The 22,662-nt window shown below is 32.0% G+C and overlaps 1 protein-coding gene across 1 annotated transcript in view; it reads right to left on the reverse strand.

The window, feature by feature from the left end:
* Positions 1 to 4,568: 4,568 nt before the first annotated feature.
* Positions 4,569 to 22,662, reverse strand: part of LOC127723377 (F-box only protein 10-like) — a 105,190-nt gene continuing 87,096 nt past the window's right edge. Inside the window, exon 16 of the mRNA XM_052229959.1 lies at positions 4,569 to 4,918. Coding sequence (XP_052085919.1) covers positions 4,729 to 4,918 — 190 coding nt within the window. The 3' untranslated portion in view covers positions 4,569 to 4,728. The remainder of the gene's footprint in view (positions 4,919 to 22,662) is intronic.

Consider the following 22,662-nt stretch of genomic DNA (forward strand, 5'->3'; position numbering starts at 1 on the left):
GCACTAAATACTCTGATCTAACAACAAAGCATCAACGACTTATTACATAACATAAACATTGTTAATAAGAATTAATACAGGTAAATAAATTCAATTCCAACTTAAATTTTTTCTTCCTTACTTTTTATGTTATCATGGTATTCATCTTCTACCGAATTAGACTAATTATTGGATTTGTAATAACATGAGCACCACGACGGGTGCCACATGTGGAGCAGGATCTGCTTATTCTTCCGGAGCACCTGAGATCACCCCCATTTTTTGGTGGGGTTCGTGTTGCTGTTGTACCCCTATTTGTGACATTTTTACCTGTTGTGTCTGTTTGTTTTGTTCACACATCGTTGTCAATATAATGGAATTTGATGCAACTGTCATACAAGTAAGAGGTTTAGCTAGCTTTAAAACCAGGTTTAATCCACCATTTTCTACATAAGAAAATGCCTGTACCAAGTCTGGAATATGACAGTTGTTATCCATTCGTTTGATGTGTTTGAACTTTTGATTTTGCCATTTGATTAGGGACTTTCCTTTTTGAATTTTCCTCGGAATTCAGTATTTTTGCAATTTTACTTTTTTCTCATATTCATCAGGTTGTGAATCAAGTGGCTAACATGGCTACATCCTAGTTTATTAGATGATGCCTTACGAAAGAAATGGAATAAATTCCAATCATTCGATATAACAACAGACAAAAGATTCCAAATTTAAGGACTCTAAGATTTTTGGCGGTTAAAACATGCATTCTTATGTCATTAGATTTAGTTATTTCCAAAAAAAAATTTAATTATCAAGATTCAAAATTTCTATCTGAAAGTAAAACGTTTCTTTCTCCTGGGAGCATATTAATAAGACATATTAGTTTTGATCACTTTGGTTGCTTTAATTTTTGTTTCACAAAATTGAGAAAAATATATATTGATTTCAATATTTTCTTTCATAAAAAGTTGAAAGTATTAACAGGCAGATGTTTTATTGATAAATAATTTCTAAAGTCTCAAAAAAAATTAAACAATTTTTATGGTTTTATTCCAATGAGCGATATAAAAAATGAAAACAACACTTTATGAATTGCATGGGTCAGAAGTGTTTTTCTGGATTAACCTTCATCTGGAATGCGCAAAGTAGATCATTTGAAAGCCAAGAATGTATAAGAACCATAACTGTAACAGTTAAAGAGCTATATGACCTAGAAGGACCTAAATACAAATTAACTTAAATAAGAATTGTAATTTCAATATGGAGATAAATTGTTTTATCAAAGTATTCCCACAGCTTTTTGTTACATTGGACTTCAAACATGAAATTTATGTTTTAATAGTATTTTTTTCTAGGTCCTTTTGGTTATGTAGCTCTTCAATTGTTTCGGTTCTCATATATCATTGGCTTTTAATTTTTTGACTTTCCAGAGTTCTTAATGAAATTAAGTCTAGAAAAGCACATCGGACACAGGGAATTTAAAACATGTTGTTTTCAATTTTTTTTTAATACCTGCATGCTTTTATATGAAAACTATATCAGGTTATTATCACAGTAATGACTCTTGTTATATATATATATATATATATATATATATATATATATTTTTATCTCTCATAAAGTTAATACTTAAAAACAACTCAAAACAAGTTAAAGAGTTAAGTATGCTGGATATAACAAGTGTAGAAATAAAGTTTATACAAATAAATATCATGATAAATGTAAATTGCTCAAAAATATATCTAGTGCAAATAAAAAATAATCCACTAAATACAAAACTATTTACATATACATATGGGACTTTTTAATTACATCACAGAAGGAATGATCAAAAATAACAACTATTGTCAATTTTCAGATGCTGTAAATTCAAAAATTATTGCGAGCATTTATTATTGCCAGTTTTAAAAAATTGACAAAAATGTGTGATTAATTATTGCGATTTCAGGAAAATCTTCATACAGATAATATATCCTATATCAGAATGCATGTTCTTATTTTTGCGATACTCACCAAATCGCATTATTCACACTAATAAAAACCTTGCAATAATTTCTGAATTTACAGTATTTCTGAGCACAGAAACAATGAGATCTTTTAAATATTGATTCTAAAGATTATATCACATTCTATTTGGACATCCCATAAACATATTTGACATTCTCTTCAGACAATAAAGATATCACATTGGCTTTATTTCTGATATATGATCTTTTTTCATAATAAAATATGGCATTCAAAAGCAAAACCATTTTATCAAAAATAAAAGAAGAATGTGTCTGAGGACACCAATGCCTCTGCTCAAGCTTCAAACAGACGAAAATGGGATGGACAGACAGAAAGACAGACTGTCAAGGGTAACACTTAATGCCCCCATTGAATACGGCAGAGGCATAAAAATATCAACTTAATAAGTAGACCATAAAATCGATTATCTTATATTGATTGAAGTGACTTTTTTTGTCCAAAATAACAATGATCTACAGAAAACATACTTTATAAATAACATTTAAACTAAACAGATTTTTCCTTTTTTTTAAAGGTACATATTTTGTAAACACAGTTTGGTAAAATACTATAGTTTCTATTTTACTTTTAAATTGTCCAGAGTCTTTAAAAAAGCCTAAAGTCTGTTGACTGTTCAAATTTCTCTGGCTTTTTCTAGATAATGCATTTTACATTTTTCCCAGCTACACATCTCTACTTTTTCAAATCATGCATCTTATGCATACTTTTGACAAACTAATTTTCAAAATCTTATTATTTCTATTATCTTTTTCATATAGTTTAATAGTCATTTCTTTCTTTATAAATCATATGAAAAAGACACCCTTTTAACATTGTATTAATTTTTATCAAAATGTTTGTTTCTAGTTAACGAGCAAAGAAGTGTCTTAATTTTTTTTCATTCACCCAGAAAGCAAGCCCATCAAAACATTTGCTGTTTCTACCTTCTAAAGGCAACAATAAGTCACAAAGTTAAGCTAGCCATTCTGACATTATCTTACTTTTGTGGAAAAGTAATTGCAGCTATTACATGTTTTCAGATTCTCACTTGCTGTTGACGAAAATTTTAATATTCTAGCAAATGACCTCATGTATTGTTTTTTCACTACTAAATATACAGTATTTTAAATGAATTCTGCAGTTAAGAAAATTTAAAACATAATACATTTTTTGGCTGGCACATCAATGTCAGTAAATCTATGCAACAGTATCTAAAACTGAAGTAAATAAATTACATTCTAAGTGTGTTTCCTAAAGCCAGCTGTTTAAAAGGCAATGTAAATTTGTAGAACAGAATATGTTCCCTACAGGTTAAGAAAAATTTCAACTCCATTGTTGTAATAACTTTGAAAGACGGGTGAGCAGCTTGTGTTTGAGGATTTCCTATTTTTATTCAGTGTTAAAACAAAACATTTTACATTATAACATTATATTTTAAAAAAATAATAACCACAAATGCCATGTATAAGTAAGTCATGTTTCATTGGTGGGATCTATTTGAAAAACAAATTTGTCTCCCATGAACCAAAAAAGGACCCCAGAATTAAGGTTAATATTTTTGTTGACCTCCATTGTTGCTTTCAAAAATGGTATTAAACTGTGTCCTGCTTTCTAACTGATCATTTGAAGTTTATGTACTGTAAATTCAGAAATTTTTGCTATGTTCTTTTTGCAAAAATTGTGATTGGAAACATTTTGCAAACATATAAACTGGCATTAAAATTTTGAAATAATTATTTTTGTATGCACATTTTCCTGAAATTGTAATAATCAATCTTGCATTTTTTACAACCACAATTATTGCATTCAAAATTTCTGAATATACAGTATTTAAAAAAAAAGAGTTTTTTATGGATTTATGTAGAGAGCATCTTTCAATAAATTTTATATAAATAAATGGTAAAAGCAAATTTTAAAAAACTACCATTTATAAATGTCTACTAATAACTTAAAAGATATGAATTTTACTAACAATTCCATTAATAACAATTATGTACTAATATTGTGTACAATTATTTGGAACCAAAACTAATACAGTTTGCCTAATAATACTCAATATTTCTTATTACATAGTAATTAGAGTAGTAAAGGGATAAACTATGCTAACGATACATTAATGTGAAAATAAAAAATGCTGTTAAATGCAATGTCAGACATGGATATATATATTGGAAACAGTTAGCAAACAACAAATCTGTTAAAAATATACGTAATTTTTTTAACAAGTAATTTAATTTCAAACATGCTTTTCCCACTATGTAAAGGTATTATATTTATATATATGGTTAACATTCTGTCAGTCATTAAAACTCACCAAAGATACCAGAGCCATGTTTGGTTAAGATAACCCTCTATAAAATAGGCATCACACTATAGAAGATGTATGTCTGCCAAATGATTTCCATTTGGGCACACTGTTTGAACATGGGAGATCCAAGAAATTAAACGCTCCAAAAAAAAGGGAAGCATACTTCTTCTGATTAAAAAAAAATGTTTTAAAAAAAACCTCAGTTATTTGATCGATTTATAGATATAAGTTTGTAGACTTAAACTTTTGTAAAACATTTTTTTCAAGTATGGGCCCTTTCTGATCACTGATGTTGAAAGAGTTGCAATTTGTGAATAATAGTCATCTATTCTGCTGTGTGAATCTTTGAATTTTGAACAAATCAAATATTCTGTTACATCCCCAAACTTAAATATCATACTTTTAACTAATCAAATATGTTTATACACTTTCAAATCTTATAATATTATACACAGTCTACTTCCATCTTGACACTGATTGTCTGATGGTATGGTTATCCTGGTAACAGTTGTTATTTGATTAGCAGGTGCCCTGATGATGGTGGGTGGAGCCTCTATATGAGGCGTAGCTGTTGGGTCCTTCAGAAGACTAAAGTCTTTGCCATGTTTGCTTGTATTTAAGTCATCACTGAAAAACAGGTGTAGAGTATTAATTTCTAAGGCCATGCCGGTCTGAATTTTAGTTTTTCAGTTCATTTCATCCCCCTAAAATGCAACACTGACAATTAAGTTATTTCTATTTTTTTTTTCTCTGAACAGAATTTCAAGGGGACAGCTGAGGCAATCCTTGAGAATACACACATATTTTTAGTAATTGGATATATAATGATCATGTTGGTCAAGCCAAATGGGGGTAGACTATAATGTATACATAATAAATTGACACCATCTTCCTCTGAAAAGTGGGAAATTTTCTTGAGGTATTTGTTTTTATTTACTTTGCAAATAAGACTAAATATTGAAAATATATGTAGTTGCACTCCATTTTTAAAGATCTTTGAATTTGATTTTATTCAGCACTCTTCCAATTTATATTTATCATGTTTATATTAGCAATATCGGACCTGACATTGGTTTTTGTATCCATGTCTACATTTTAATTATTTTTCACACTACACTTGCTATCTGATGAACACTGTAGTGGATCTCTTAGACCTTTAAACAATGTGTTGTCATGGATTTGACCTTTAGAAATGGTGATGGCTTTGTCTGACTTGGAATGAATTCTGTTCTTTACAACCTGAAATTCATGATATTCAAAAGTATGTTAGTTGTGATATATGTGACTATATAATTAGAAACATTTTTGCCATGTGATTTGAACTGCTGGAATTTAAATTTTTCAAAGTTGTAAATGTGAGCATCGAAACAACCTTAAACTAGTAGAATCTGGTAACCAAAGGCAACTCAATATCAAATGGGTTTTGCTCATTGAAGAAGGCTGTACAGCTTACATCCATGTCATTTGAACTCTTGTGGATAGTTGTCTCAAAGGCAACCACACCACATCTCTTTATTTTTATAACATAAACAATTTTCACTAAAATAATAATATTCCTTTTTTTTAATCAACTGTTTTGGTAAACGAATATTGAAAGGTTAAAGCTTCAAAATTTGACTCCATCATTTCGTTATCTATAACAGTCACATCATGATCAAAATATGATAACAATAATGCACATGTTGTTATGCTTAGCATACCTTCACTCTAAATTTTAAAGTCACAGTTGAAGTAAGTGCCTCACAGATTTGAAAAGTACACTCATGTTTCAACTCATCACTGTTGTTGTGTGATGAAAAATCTGTTTAGTAACTTATTGAATTATTTAATTATCTGAAACAAAAAGTTTGTACATATGACAGATCCGAAAAAAGCTCACTCCTTAAATTTCTGTACTACCACTCCTTCACTTTTCGGTCTTCCTCTGAATTCAATTTGGCCACTATTCATGTGTATTTATACTGGAAAAATTCCCAAGTTGTGTCTGTATGAGATGAAACATAGAGATCATATCTGAGAACCAGTAGGTAAACAAAACAAAATATCTATGAATATTACACATCTCCCCAAAAGAGGCATGGTTTGTAAAACAGCTGTATTTACAAAGTGCAACCTACAGGTGAGGAAAAGCTGTGACCAATTAAATCAGCCATGACAAAAAACCTGAGTAGTTGTTAGATTTCTGATTAATCAATCTTTTAGTAATCATGTATTCTAAATAAATTAGAAAATGGTTCTCATAATATTGCTGACTATATAATGGCCTGCTTGATATTTGTGAATGTTTCTGTTGTTAAGTTGTCTAACTTGCCCACATCTTTTGTTTTCATTCTTTAGTTTCATTATTTGTGAGGTACCAATTTTGTGCTAAACAAAGAAACCATTTTCTATAGACTTGTATGCAGACTTTGGTGAAACCACATAATTAAATATCCACGAAAATGTTTTGCCAATCCACGAAAATTGGTACCCAAAAAATAAATGAATCCACAATATGTTCTAAACAGAGAAAATTCAAAAATGTATATCCTCAACTGTGGACCTTTTACCTTTAATATAAAATTTGTTAACCATGGTGCTCTGAATACAAGGTTACTGACACGACCTGTCAGTCGAATCTGCTCAATGCAAACTACCAGAATTATACTTCCAAGCTCACCAACTCCAATCAATTCAAAAGGTATTTTGGACGACATCTCAAACTGTTCGTCATAAATTCCAGGATACACCTCAATTCTATCGTAATCATTGGCTACAGCTAAAGCACTCTTCAATGTGCTATGTTCCATATCTCGTCCTACTCTTATCACTTTTCGATTCTTTCTGCGTTTTAATACATACAAACAGTTAGTGCCTGGATCAGGCTCCTTGGAGTATCGACTCCATAACCTTATAGACATTATTTGGTCTCAGTGGCTCAGAATCTGTGTTTATGGGCCAATATGGGTGTTTCCAATCTGAACATTGTAAATATAATTCAAGCCACCTTTCAACAATAAATGAACTGCGTCGGATAGAAATTGACCTTATGCACGTATACATATTCATTTATAAGACTTTGATTAATTTTGGAAAATTCAAATACTAAATAAAAGATGAGTTTTGGTCTATTTTATTGGGTTCCTGTATCGACTCAATTTTCAAACAGCTACATACTTTGCATAAAGATTTTTTTCCACCCGAAATAAGTTAACAAATGTATTAATATTCATTTGCATAAGGTCGATTTCTATCCGACGCAGCCCAAATGTAAAATATTTAGTAAGAATCATATCATTTTAATACAATGCAATTGAAAATAAAAATTTTAATTAAACTTACTATATAATTGATCAATTTTAAGAAGAATATCCCTTTTTTAATACAAAGTATTACATAGTTATGTACACGTATCATAAAAAATATGTCCAGCAAAAGTAACTTCCCTTAGGACAATGTTTAGAGTTATTTATTATCATTTTATTTTTAGCCTATGTCTGTTCATACAATATATAACATTTTAGATGATGCATTTGCAAAAGGCTATGTTTGTTCTGAAATAATTTGACATAATAGAAGATGCATTTGCAATAATAACCTATGTTTCCTAGAACATATTGTCATAATCTGAAAATATATATGTGATACATTTGCAATAACCTATGTCTGTTTGACATAATAGATGATGCATATGCAATTACCTATGTCTTCTACAACATACTGTAACTTCAGAAATTAATGTGTGCATTTATCATTGCTAATCAGGGATTACTGGTAAAAATGTGTGATATAATTTTAGTAATTGCAAAAATTTTGTGAAGGCAAATCACTACTAAAATCATAAATGCGAGTTTTTATCATTATAAACCATAATATTGCATTTTTTCGTATTAATAAAAACATCGCAATTATTTCTGAATTTACAGTAATTCAACATAGTAGGGGATGCATTTGTTACAAACAAAGTTTAGCAACTAGATCAAAATTAATCAATTATTGAAACAAAAGAAGATGAACATTTCTTTGTCATGTATGTAGGGTCTGTAAAGGTCATCCCTCTCTAACTTTTATTTTGGCACACCTGTTTGGTGTATTATCAGTTAACTCGAAACATGATATTCAATTATATAAAAATAAATTAAATTGTCTAAAAAAAGGTAATTCTTCTAAAACATTATGTTTTTACAATCTTTTACAAAGTCCACTAACTTAAGAAAACTTTTTCAACAGGCAAAATAACTGAAGTCCATTTAATAATTGGTTAAAATCATCCTTGCTTGCTTTTCATTTTATTACAAATTTCATGATTTATTGTGTTTACCTAGTACTGTCCAAACTCACCACCAGATCATTCCATGTTTTACATACACAGGCTGATCCACAGAGATCTTCTGCAGAAAGGTAGGAAAGTATAATTCTCCATATCTCCCACAGCAATCCAGATTTATCCCCTGGCAACACCTTACTCCCATTCTCAGCTTTTACACTAGGGGATGACATCTTACTTAGTCATCATACCATATTTAGCTGAAAATAATGAAATGCAGAAATACGGAATTAAACATTGGCAAAATTGTTAGATTTTTTCAAAATGCTTGCATCTCAAAGACAAGTTAACTATAAGCAAGTACATAGACCTATCTATAGCTTTCCCTAATTTTGACATACACATGTATAGAATTCACTTTATAAGTGTTTCTTAGTGTTACATGGAAACTATATGTGCAAGTTATCTATAATTCCATCCCCTTTCCTTCGAATCTGACCTACCGAATAAGACTTATCACTAGGTTTGTAATTACATGAGCAACACGACAGATGCCACATGTGGATCAGGATTCGTTTATCCTTCCGGAGCACCTTAGATCACCCCGAGTTATTGGTGGAGTTCATGTTGCTCAGCTTGCGTCTTTAGTTTTCTATGTTGTGTTTTGTGTACTGTTGTTTGTTTGTTATTTTTCTTTTTTAGCTATGGTGTTGTCAGTTTATTTTCGACTTATGAGTTTGAATGTTCCTTTGGTATCTGTGCTTCTCTTTTATCCTGAAATGATTGTATGTCAGCAGGGTTTAAGAACATCAGTTGGTCGACCTGTTAGTCAAATGCGTTTTGTTAAAACATACTTTTTCACTTTTTGGTCTTTTGGAAAATGTTGTTTGTGCTGTATTTAGACCCCTCTACCAAGAAATTTGTTTTGCATACACACGTATAAAAATTGCGGTTTTTATCCAATGCAATCATAAGTTTGAACGTTGTTTTCAATTTATATATATATATTATACATATAGACCCATATTGAGACCAGCTTTCATTTATGAGGCAATGCTAACTAGGCATCCAAGATAATAAGACCTCCAGAAGCGTAAGTTTTTGAAACGTAAATATCTTTGTATTTATAATCTCGAATGAGTGATGCGTGAGGGTGTCTGGTGGTCTTCCCCTGGAAATATCTAAATGTGTACATTTTTGTTTTCGGAAGGGTTAGATCAAAGAGCTATATCATATAATTTTACATAAAGGTATATTGAAGATGTTTTTTCGATTAACAGTACAAACTTTTTTCGGATTGGGTCCCATTAATAGTCCTGAACTAGAGATTACAGACACCACATTTACAGCTTCCTCGGCCTCATTTTTAGACATATACCCCAAATTTGACAACAGCGGTCATCTCAATACCAGAGTGTATGAGAAACTAGATGGTGGGGTTAAACTAGTTTGAAGGCGCGCTAACCCTCCCCTAACCTTGGAGAGTTGTGTAACAGCACAACATAAAAACAAACTATAAAAATCAGTTGAAAAGGGCTTAACTCATCAGATCGATACCAAGCAGAAATACATTCAACAAAAACACAGACTGGACGTGGCAGGGTATTTATACACCCCCACAACAAAAAGATACTAAGTACAGATCTGAGAGTACTCGCAGTTACTGACAGCTAGTTCAAAGCCAATAACAACTAATAAAAAAAAATCATGCATCGAAGACTAAAATATCAATCAGTACACATCCAACATCCAATGGATTAAGTATAAAGACGTCATTACAGGTATCGACAGATTGTAGAGGCATGAATGTGCATATGAATATGAAAATAAAATTTAGTTTGATTTAATTTACTGGTAACAAAATCAATATTAATACCAAGAAAAACAATATTCAAAGATCTAAGTATGCTTGAACGTTTAATTCAGTTATGTTGTGTGCCTGTGATGTTTGATTTGGCTGCTGGATCGTTATGGCCACGTTAACCAATTATGTCTGTTTAGGTTGTGTTATAAAGATCCCCGCACTTTATTACCGTATCATCTGTTACAGTAACTATAATTGACAGACCAGCAACTCTCACATGTTTGCATGTTTTTAAATAAACATAATTAAAGAGATCAATTGAAGTTCTTCTACACATATTGTCATTCTGTAGTCTGACCATCAAACGATGTATTTGTTAATAAATTAGTTATAGAAACTGGATTGTATTATTATAAAGCAAATATATTACAGGTTGCTCACCCAATTTGACAATATTACGGAACATTAAACACCTGTCATACAGGAGGGCGTTTAAGCTAGCTAGAAAACAAGGTTTAACACTTTATTTTTAGCAAAATACCTGTGCCAAGTCAGGAATATAACAATTGTTTTCCTGCGTTTTTTTTAAACAATTTTTTTTTTCCCTTCAATTTTTACAAAAAGAAACAAGGCTCTCAATAATGACAACTTCAGTATGCATACTAAAGAAATTTATCCTGTTGAACTCACTTTAAATAAAGCTAATACTAACAATGACCACTGTTCTTTCCTCGATCTTGATATCTTTATCATTAACGGGAAGCTTAATACAAAAATTTATGATAAAAGAGATGATTTTTTATTTCCTATCGTTAGTTATCCATTTTTAGATGGTGACGTTCCCTTGTCACCATCTTATGGTGTTTATATATCTCAACTTGTACGATTCGCTCGTGTATGTAACAACTATTAGATTTTAGCGAGAGAAATTTATATATTACTGAAAAATTATTACACCAGGGTTTTTGATATCATAAACTAGTCAAAACATTTACTAAATTTTATCATCGGTATAAGGACATCATTCGTAAATATAACTCAACATGCAGACATCTTACACGTTCGGGTATTTCACATCCAATCTTTTATGGTAATATTCTTTACAAAGCACAAAAATGTCAGTATTCACCTCAAAAGCTAACAAAACATATAAACAGACTTATTAAGAAGGGATATAGTTACGATACTGTTGTCAGGTCATTAAAGATTGCATATTTTGGCTTTAATATTGATTCACTTATAGGGTCTTTGCATCGGAATTAAACATATTTATTCTAAAACCAGTTGTTGGCATGACACGGGTTATGTTCTTCTCATATATTTTATGACGGTATAATACTGAACCCCTAACAGGAGGGATTGTGCCTGATATTCATATGATAAAGACATAATCTTTCAATCAGTTTAATTGAGGTCAGGAGCTGGCATGTTAGTTAACTGCTAGTAGTCTGTTGTTATTTATGTATTATTGTCATTTTGTTTATTTTCTTTTGTTTCCTATTCTGACATCGGACTCGGACTTCTCTTAAACTGAGTTTTACTGTGCGTACTGTTGTACGTTTGCTTTTTCTACATTGGCTAGAGGTATAGGGGGAGGGTTGAGATCTCAAAAAACATGTTTAACCCCGCCGCATTTTGCGCCTGTCCCAAGTCAGGAGCCTCTGACCTTTGTTAGTCTTGTATCATTTTTAATTTTAGTTTCTTGTGTATAATTTGGAGTTTAGTATGACGTCCATTATCACTGAACTAGTATACATATTTGTTTAGGGGCCAGCTGAAGGACGCCTCCAGGTGCGGGAGTTTCTCGCTGCATTGAAGACCCATTGGTGGCCTTCGGCTGTTGTCTGCTCTATGGTCGGGTTGTTGTCTCTTTGACACATTCCCCATTTCCATTCTCAATTTTATTTTAAGGATCTTCATTTTTAAGATATAATTATGCATAAAAATTAATGGAAATCAGATGAGACAATCTTAACTTTTCATACGACATAAAACTTCTGAAGGACGGACAGACGGACTTATATTGTTTTAAGGCAACTAGTCGGTGTGGTATTATCAAATAATCATATCCAATGACATTGAACCATTATAGTCCTATTTGCAAACGAATTCGGGTCCGTTCGCCCAAAAACACGTTCGCTCCCATTCACGTTCGCACCCTTTCACGTTCGCACCCTACACGTCCGCACCCTTTTTATTGGTTTTGTGTTAAATAATTTTTCAATCGTTTTTTTTTTTGGTTTGTGTATTGCTATAAATACTTTTTTTGTTCATTGTTTCAAAATGAAGTGACTTTCTAAAAACTATTTTTGTGTTGAATAATTTTTTAATCGTGTTTTTATTATTGTATTGCTATAAATCAGTTTTTGTCATTGTTTCAAAATAAAATGACGTTTTTTGTGTTGAATATTTTTTTATTCGTGTTTTAGTTAGTGCATTGATATAAAAAAAATCATTGTTTCAAATTAAAGTTACTTTCTAAAAAGATTTTTTGTGTTGAATATTTTTTTGATGTTGAAATACCAAACTGCCATTAAACTCAACAACAATAACATTTTGAATCTTCATTGTTTTTACTCATACCAAGCTAAATACATGCTACAGTACAGGTAGAGACTTATCATTATGGATGCCTTAATCCGTCTAGATGTCCGACTGGTCTGACAGTTGTCTGAGTGTAATTAACACCTGCTGTGATATTACTTGTGCAATATCAGTGGAAGGTCGTAAATATGTACTAGCTCGATTAGAATTAAATTTTACCTGTACATATGTTTTATTATTTATGGAGGATAGATACATGCAAAATATTAAATAAAACTACAATAAACTATTGAAAATTTAATAAGAGATCAACTTTTACATGTATTTGAAGTTGTTATAAAAATGAAAGAAAGACGATTTTTAACAATGTATTGCTAACCGTTAATATTTCATATTATTCAAAATAATAACAACCAGGACGATTTTCAATTGAAGTTTTCATAAAAATGTTAAGACATCAATCCCGTAAATTATACGAGTCTTCGTTAATTGATGGTTATAATATTTCCCCCTTTTAACGTCCTATTCCTTTTTGCTATTAACAGAAACACACAGTTTTCAATCGTCTTTCTTTCTTTCATTTTTATGTGGTCAGTTAACAAATTGATCCCGTAATAAAGTTTCAATAGTTTATTGAAGTATGTCTAAAGTTTATAAACAAATTAATTAAACTATCATTTTCTATTCGACATTACGTTTCCCGCCGGAGCCTCTACATCTATTCATCAATGTTCATACCTGTCAATCATTGCTCGCAAGTGTAACATTTTGGTCAGCCAGATCACTCGTGCTTACTATGTAAACATATTTCCCGTCAATCTTTTAAACAATTAATTTTTTTTATTACAATATTTATAAAGCCGAGAACATGTTTCGGATCCTAGTATTTATAAAAATAATAAACAAACTTTCATATGATGTCCCAGTATTATTTGAGAAATTTGTTTGTAAAATTTATAAAATTACATGTAATGAAATTAACAAATTTGCTGACACTCGTATTATAACTAAGATATTGTCTTTCGATTTTTATGTTTAAAATTTTGATGCAATCGTGTTTTTATAAACAATTTTTACGAATTATGCCAATCAATACACGAATGTTTTCAGTTTTGATGTTGATTTGTTGGAATTCAAATTAACCATGATTCGCCGATTTAAAAACAAATGTATTCAAATTATTCATTTAAACTAAAATAACTCGTAAAATTTAAGAAAAACGGAAGCGGGGGAGGGGTATTCAATCATATTATTTGGCTTTAAATTTCTTGGGGATGAGTATTTCCGAACTTTACTTAAAAGGAGGTGTCCGAAGAAAGACAGGATCGTGGAGATGAGAAAAGATTAAATAAATTTGGTACTTGATACTTATTAAACAACAATTGTTAGACTCTTTTCGTACAATATAAGTAGCCCTTAAAAGGACTGTTTTGAATTGATGTAACCTTGCATTCATCTTCATTTCAGCTTCATGCTCACGACTTTCAGTTGGCACTCTGGTGTCTTCAGCTTATCATCAAAACACTTGAGAGACTTGCAACTGGATCTCTCTGGGAAAATCTTCTTGGGTAGATCTCCTGTAGCTCGCCAGTCTACTAGAACTGCTATCGGCAGTACTTTGTAGATATGGTCGATGAAATTGTTACAAATGTTTATGGTCACATCTTCTCTCTAAACAGACTTGATACCATTGATGAGATCTTCTTTTGTCCTTGGTTCTCTTTTAGACAATCTGGACTTCATCATGCTCCACACCATCTCGATTGGATTAAAATCGGGACTTTCTGCTGGCCAAACATCCCACCAGTTAATATTCTGCTGCTTCATGAAGTCTTTTATTGCATTTGCAGTGTGCTTAGGATCATTATCGTATTGTAGTCGATGAGTGTCAGGGTATACTCGGTTGATGAATGGTATTAGGCCTGTCGCCAGTATAGAGTTAATGTAGAATGCTGATGTCATGATGTTTTCAAATATCAGAATACTCGTGGTCCCCCGACGACTTATACCAGCCCAAACGTGTACTTTCAGTGGGTGCTTAGGTTTGGGTAGAACTGGAGCAACGGAGTCTTTTTCTCGGTAGATGATAACCTTGTTATCGTGCAGCTGCACGGAACATTCGTCAGTGAAGATTACATTGTCGAAGTTATCGTTGTCGGCAATGACGGCCTTAGAAAACAGAACCCTTTTTAACTTGTTTGGTTCTCGAACCATCTGTCCATATCTAGGCGAAGAAGCTGTATAACCGGCTGCTTTTATGACTTCATCATGCTCCACACCATCTCGATTGGATTAAAATCGGGACTTTCTGCTGGCCAAACATCCCACCAGTTAATATTCTGCTAATATTCTGCTGCTTCATGAAGTCTTTTGTTGCATTTGCAGTGTGCTTAGGATCATTATCTTATTGTAGTCGATGAGTGTCAGGGTATACTCGGTTGATGAATAGTATAAGGCCTGTCGCCAGTATAGAGGTAATGTAGAATGCTGATGTCATGTTGTTTTCAAATATCAGAATACTCGTGGTCCCCCGACGACTTATACATGCTCAAACGTGTACTTTCAGTGGGTGCTTAGGTTTGGGTAGAACTGGAGCAACGGAGTCTTTTTCTCGGTAGATGATAATCTTGTTACCGTGCAGCTGCACGGAACATTCGTCAGTGAAGATCACATTGTCGAAGTTATCGTTGTCGGCAATGACGGCCTTAGAAAACAGAACCCTTTTTAACTTGATTGGTTCTCGAACCATCTGTCCATATCTAGGCGAAGAAGCTGTATAACCGGCTGCTTTTATGACTTTTTGGACAGTTGATTTGCTTGTGTGTGTACCATTATCTGCTAAAAAACGCTGCATATCGGTAGACGTTTGAGTAGGTTTTTTTGCTAGTGCATTCTTTACAAAGTTGACGTCATGATCAGTGATATATTTGAAAGTTGGTAGTTTTTCTTCTTCCTTGCTCAAATTTTCGTAGCCTATCTTACCGCTTTGGTATCTTTTGATAACATGTTTAACGGTACCCCATGTAACATCTATGCCTCGGGCAGCTAATTTATTTACAATGGCATGAACTGGCCAGCTCTGTCTTTACAAAGCGATGATTTCTAGGTTGTCGTGATGTGTAAGCTTAAACTTCGGCATGGCATATGTGAAGATATCGAACTATACTGAAAAAGTTAAATTTACAAATGCTATTTAAATGCATCCCCTAACATGGCATGTGTATTGCACGGGAAATTGCCCAGGAGTCGACTTGTCTAGGTAACACCTGTAGACCATCATCTGATCAAATTATTACACATGTCAAATTAATTGTAAGAAAGAAAGTTGGAAATGCAAATAGTGTGTTTCTGACACTAACCCCATAAGGCTTTTGTAAAAGAACATTTCATATTGATTAAAGATGCATAAAAAACGGATACACAACAAAACAACTAATTATACTTTAAATAAAGTAATAAACTAATGATTGGATGTAGATATTTTACTCATCAATCTGGATTGTTTTCACTCTCAATTGTACATATTAATTGAAGATAATTAACATATTTAAATTTTATTGTAAAAGATATTTATTACCTTTCATCTTAACATAAAAGGCTTTAATTAATCCGATTTCGTTAATATACTTCTTAATTGAATGATTACGTTTTAAACCCGAAGACACGTATTTATCTTTAAAAATTGTTTAGCATATTTGATAGTATAGATTAAAAACATGAAGTATTAGATTAGATAAAGATACTTTCTATGTATAATTTATAAATTAAATAAAATAATAATATCTCTCTGATTGATTTTTTGATCACCTTAATAAAGTTTGTCAATTGATAGAATGTTGATAAATGAGGGTGTGGATGGGGGATTAGAGAATAAAGGACAAATAAAAAGAATTACGAAAAAAGGACACAAAAAAAACTGAAGGACCTCCATTCAGACCCCCATAACTAGATTACTTAAGTATTGTCACTGGCGTATATTAAACGCTGAAAATTAATAGCAATTAACCTACATCGACAATAATGGTAACAATTTCCATATATTGGTTATAAAATAAGGTGTTAAGAATATTAAATAACTTAAAATAATAAATACTTAAAATAATTAATAATTAACTTTTTAATTTTTGAAATTGGAAAATAAGTATTGAATAATAGTAAAATTAGATCAAAGGAAATGCACACAAGCCCTGCTGTTCGTTGATGCCCTGAAAAGAACTCAAACATTTATTCTGACTTCAAAGAATTTTTTTTTTTCAAGAATTGTTTATTTTTTCATCAAAGACTGTTTATTTTACTTGAGCTGTTTTCATTAATTAGAGTTATAATAATTCGTCCCGCAACAAAGTTAAAAGGGTCAAACAACTAGCTGTTATGTTGAGCACAGGAGAGGGTATCAACGACCCGTACCAGTACAGGTCGCCTTCAGTTTCGCCTGAACTACTACCTCATCTATCTGCTCCAACACCACCTTCACCAACAACTACTCCAGCAACTCCGCCACCAATGTGTGTAGCCGCTTCAACGCAAACAACACCAACAAACAAGGACCCACCGGTTTTTTCACTGCAACAATCTCTCCAAGCAATTGAAAAACAGCTCCAACTCGACAACATCAGACTAGCCGAGATGGAACGCCTTATGACAACTCAAGGCAATGTTATTAAAGAGCTAGTTTCTAAACAGAAAACAGCGCACCTTATGCCGTTTCCTGTCACTCCTACCAGACTACCCACTACACAAGCTACACCTACAACTCCCAGAATACCTCAACCTCTACCAGATTTACCACTAACTCCTACATCTATACCAGACTCGCCTCAACCTCAGCCACTTATGCAACGCCTCGTATTGCCTATGCATCTATTCAACGACATTCCCCAGCCTATGCGTCTTACAGAAGATGACTTGAGCAATTATTCTAACTGTGGTACCAACCCGGTATCATTTGGAGTTTTATTGCTGAAGCACTTTTTCCCGGAATTATTTACATCAGATCAGCTTCGTATCCATTACTCGTATAGGGGCGGTGGTAAGCTCAGTAAAAGGCCATTAGAAGACAACAGAATGAATGTTATAAAGAGGTATGTCACTGCACTCTTCCCATCAGTGAACACAGAGTCAGCCTACCATGCTTTGGTTGTTGAGAAGTTAAACCAGTATCTTCGTCGACCAGTCCAACCAGCCACCAGGAAGTGTTAAAAACGTTTATGTGTGACATTATAAAATGTTTTAAACTGTGTAATATTACATCATCATTACATGCTTTAAATTTTGTTTTATCAATGAATTAAATCTCATATTCACTTGTTCCATTCTTGTTCTTCAATTATTTAAATGGGAGTATTTGCATTTCTACCGACGACAAAAACATAGTAAATTACAACTCAGAAACAAACAAAAATCAGACCATCTATACGATATTTAATTACATTTTAACTAGTCATTAAACGATGTGGTTGAATGTTATCAATGTAAACCGAATGCTCGAGAAGAATGATTTATTACTGACACCGACAGGGCTTCAATTTTTAGTCGTGCGTGTTAAAATAACAGGAGAACACGTTTCACACAAAATACACAATCATTTACAACTGAGTCTAGTTTAAACACATGTGTTTACTGACAATAATTTTGTCTTGATTCGTTATCTTCTTCTTGTGTTATTATTTGCGTTCTATTTAGTAACATAATATCATCAACTTTTGGACAACTATGCAAGTATCGCTGTAATTCAGGTTCGGAACTGACCCAACACGACTGAATAATAAATAGTCTGGAAATAGACTGGTTAAATATTAAAATATTTTACATGTGACATGTCAAACTAAAACGTATGCGTTTTGCACTTTATTCTGATAATCAATGGATATTCGTGGACATAAATAAGCAAAACAAAAAGAACCTTTCAGAAATAAAAATATGCTTGAAAACCGTATGTCAACAAAAATAGACAAAACCCAAAAAAAAAGAGAACCATATTTTTTTTATGAAGAAGCAAGAATATACTTAGCAGTTGTAATATAAAAAGTCATTACTAAAAAATTATGCTATTTTTATTTAAAAAGTTGTCTACACTTCTTCACCTGCAAACATATTTTTAATCAAATACGATGTAGAACAAATCAATAAAGTTAGAGGTTTAAATCACAGGTAACGCGATTCTGAAATCAGTGAAGCGTAATTGTCTAGTAGCACAGATAAAGATTAAAGGACAATTATATCACCGTTCACACCTGGATCTGTTGAATAATGACCATACTACCTACCATAAAAAAGTCGGATTATTCATTTCCGACATGTCCGAGTCCGTCATTTATAGTAATAAGTCTCTACCTGTACTGTAACTACATGCAGAATTTACATCAAAGCTAGTTAAAACAACAATCACGATTTTCAAACACATAACAATAACACCAAGTTTAGCTGTGTAAACACCATATTAACAGTAATCATACATAATGAACATATAATAATTAATCATCATATCAATTTGAAACAATGTTTCATTTTAAAATTTCCAAATTTTTATTTATGAAAAGATATTTTGATATCAACATTTTAAAAACATCTAATAATTCATCAGGTTTTTGAATAAAAAAGAAAGGGTGCGAACGTGTATTTGGCGCGAACGAACACGATACCTTTGCAAACAAATGTAAAGAGGAATTAGTCATGCAAATCCAATCTTTTGCTATTTAACAATTACAAATATAAATTATCATGTGATTACAAAATAGTTTGATCGTTTTCGTGGATGTTTGCAATAAACATGAGCGGCAACAGATCGTTTACAATCCTTTTCACGATCATCAAAAAGTTGTACCCGATCTTTGACGATCCGAAATATTCTATTTTTACAAATATTTCCTTTTTTGCAAGGTTTTCGACTAAACTAAAGTTGAATAACTTTAAGAACAATTTTAAACAGTAATTTCGAACGACATTTTCAAGAGAAAAGTAGTTTATGCATTCAAAATATGAAAAAAATCACGTTTGTTTACGTTTTTATTTCTTTGAAATTTCGAATAGCAATCTGCCTTTTGTAGTTTTGTAAAAACGGTGTATTTTAAACCTTAAATTTTCTCGGATACTGGACATAATGTTGAACCATTTTGACAGACGGTATTATTTTTCCAATCTTTGTCATTATTATTTATTAAATTAGATTATTTACTGACGTTACATCTGTCTTCTCGATAAGATTTCCTTCACGCCTATACCAGATCATTCAAGATCCAACCGCAATACTTTACCGTTATTTATTCGTTCACGATAATTTTTCTCGATAAACCGAATGACAGCCGTGAAGACTAGTACTACTCTCATTACTTTTTAATCTATTTTTGTGAATTATTGCTGCCCTTCGATCCATTGTTGGTCCATTTCGGAACATTATTGTCCCATTTTGGTAAAAAGACTACGACGCATTAAAACGACACAATATTTGAATCTACAGAATACGACAACAAAAAATAAAAGCGAAAGTTAATCAGATTATTCTTTCAGACGAATCAGTTATTTCCTATGGGTAATATCAAAGATAAACAATTACATTATAAAATTCTTCGTTCTCAACGTATAATGTTACAATTCAATTCAATGTTACCGAATCCCATGATTGACTTTAAAACTGTACTGTTCCATTGTTATAACTTTCAATGATAAACAATAAATAAAGTTTAAACAAAATCATTGTTTAAATAACTTCACTCTGTATTCTATTTTAATTTCAAAAGTATACTAAATACGTTTCCCGGAGAGCCGACTGTATTACTTGTAGGCCAAACATTTGCTTACTTATAAGATGTGTTATATTAATATACCTGTACGTGTCTATAAATAAAAAAAAAATCTATTTTATTTTTAGAAATTAACCTGTGATAGTATAAACGTCACATAAAAAACGTCACTTTTTGTGACGTTGATTCATTTATATGACGCGCAGTTTATATTTCGTTTGTGGTGTACTGGTGTGCTGTTGTAAATTCATGGGAGGTGTCCGTTGTTATTCTGCGGTTTACATGTTGTAATGTACTAATACATTATTTATTTATGTATTTCTCTGTGCTGAGTGTTCTTGTGTTTGTTTGTACTGTATTCCTGTCACGTAAAGTTATCATTTTAGCGGTATTTTTAACATTGCCATATTAGGGGGAGGTTTGGCTAGTCATAAAACCAGGTTCATCCCATCATTTTTCTTAAAATGTCTTGTACCAAGTCAGGAATATGGCAGTTGTTAACAGACAGTCCGTTTCTATGTATGTTGTTTTCCTCTTATAGTTGATGTGCTTCCCTCGGTTTTGGTTTGTGATCCGGGTTTGTTTTCAATTAATCGACTATTGAACAGCGGTATACTACTGTTGCTTTTATTTATACTGTGTGACACAAAGAAGGTTGTCCATGCTTTCTAAATGAAACAACGTACCTGGCAACAATAACTAGATACACCCTTAGTGTATAGATATTTCTAATGTTTTACACTAAATAGTTGCGATACCTAGTTTCTTTTGATAATGCATCATTATCTGTCGAACCCGCTTTCTATTTATTCTTTACGCTTGAAGTTTTGAAATTTTTGAAAAGGTTCCTGTTAAGGGTATACACAATGTACATGTTAACCACGCCCAAACATGCTATATAGGCAAAGGGGAGGTTTGTGTGCAAGTAAAACTGGTTCAACCCCACCACATTTTGTGCCTGTAACAAGTCAGGCTATCTGAACCATGTAATGTTCACTGGTATTGTTTGTTTTCTTTGTTTGTCCATTTTTTTGGGGGCGCATCGGTGATCGCGTGGTCTAAGCAGTTGAGACGATATCAATAACACTCTTCAAAGATTCCAGGCTTGCAAATCCAAATCAAATACGAAGATGAAAGCATTAAAAACCCAAATTCCGAAAAGTTGACAGACAACAAGATTAATATAAACCATGTATTCCCAAACTAACAAGTTTTGTATACCATAGCTGGGTGATATTTGATAGAAATGTCTTACTTTGTAAAAAAAATCTTCAAACATACCAGGCTATAATTTAGTACGCCAAAGAACGATGAATATTGTGTTTAGAAAAATTGCATTCATTCGCTCATTTTGATTGTTTACATTGGCAATCATGCCACATCTTTTTATTTTATATCAATGTTTTGCAAAGTACTATTTAATTATTACAAAAAAGGCAGTTGCGGATTATGTGCCTTTGAAGTATTGAAGAAAATGAAAATGTGCTTTCAAATTGAGACTTTGCTCACTTATTTATATACCACCATATGTAAGAAGGTATGCCGTAGTAACTGAGAAAAAATGTTAGGAGGATATTTTAAAGATATGTATATTTCGATAAACAATAACTAGAAAATCGAATGAAATAAAAACGTTTCACGTGATTTTGCATGACTAGCATGACAAGCTTGGTGCCATATATCAAGATACCATGACTTGTAGTTTCTGAGAAAAATGCAATAAAAATGTTTTTAGGCCAGACAGACGGACATACCAATAAAATGTATGAATATGAATTGGAAAATGGTAAGAAATGTCATCACTGCAAACATATTACGATGTAGTGAATATATTTCGATTTAGTTGACACTTCTATGCTATCATATGCGTCATTACACACATTCATTCATTATTTCTGATTAAGTAAGTTTGATAGACAATTTCTCGAGAGTATGCATCATCTATATTGGAAAATTAGCATCTCCAAAAAGTCAAATTTTCACGGAATTCCAATACACATGGTCATTATGGACGCCCAATACAGTGGGAAATCTAGTG

This window comes from Mytilus californianus, unplaced genomic scaffold (genome assembly GCF_021869535.1).
Source record: "Mytilus californianus isolate M0D057914Y unplaced genomic scaffold, xbMytCali1.0.p SCAF_13, whole genome shotgun sequence".
Taxonomy (NCBI): Eukaryota; Metazoa; Mollusca; class Bivalvia; order Mytilida; family Mytilidae; genus Mytilus; species Mytilus californianus.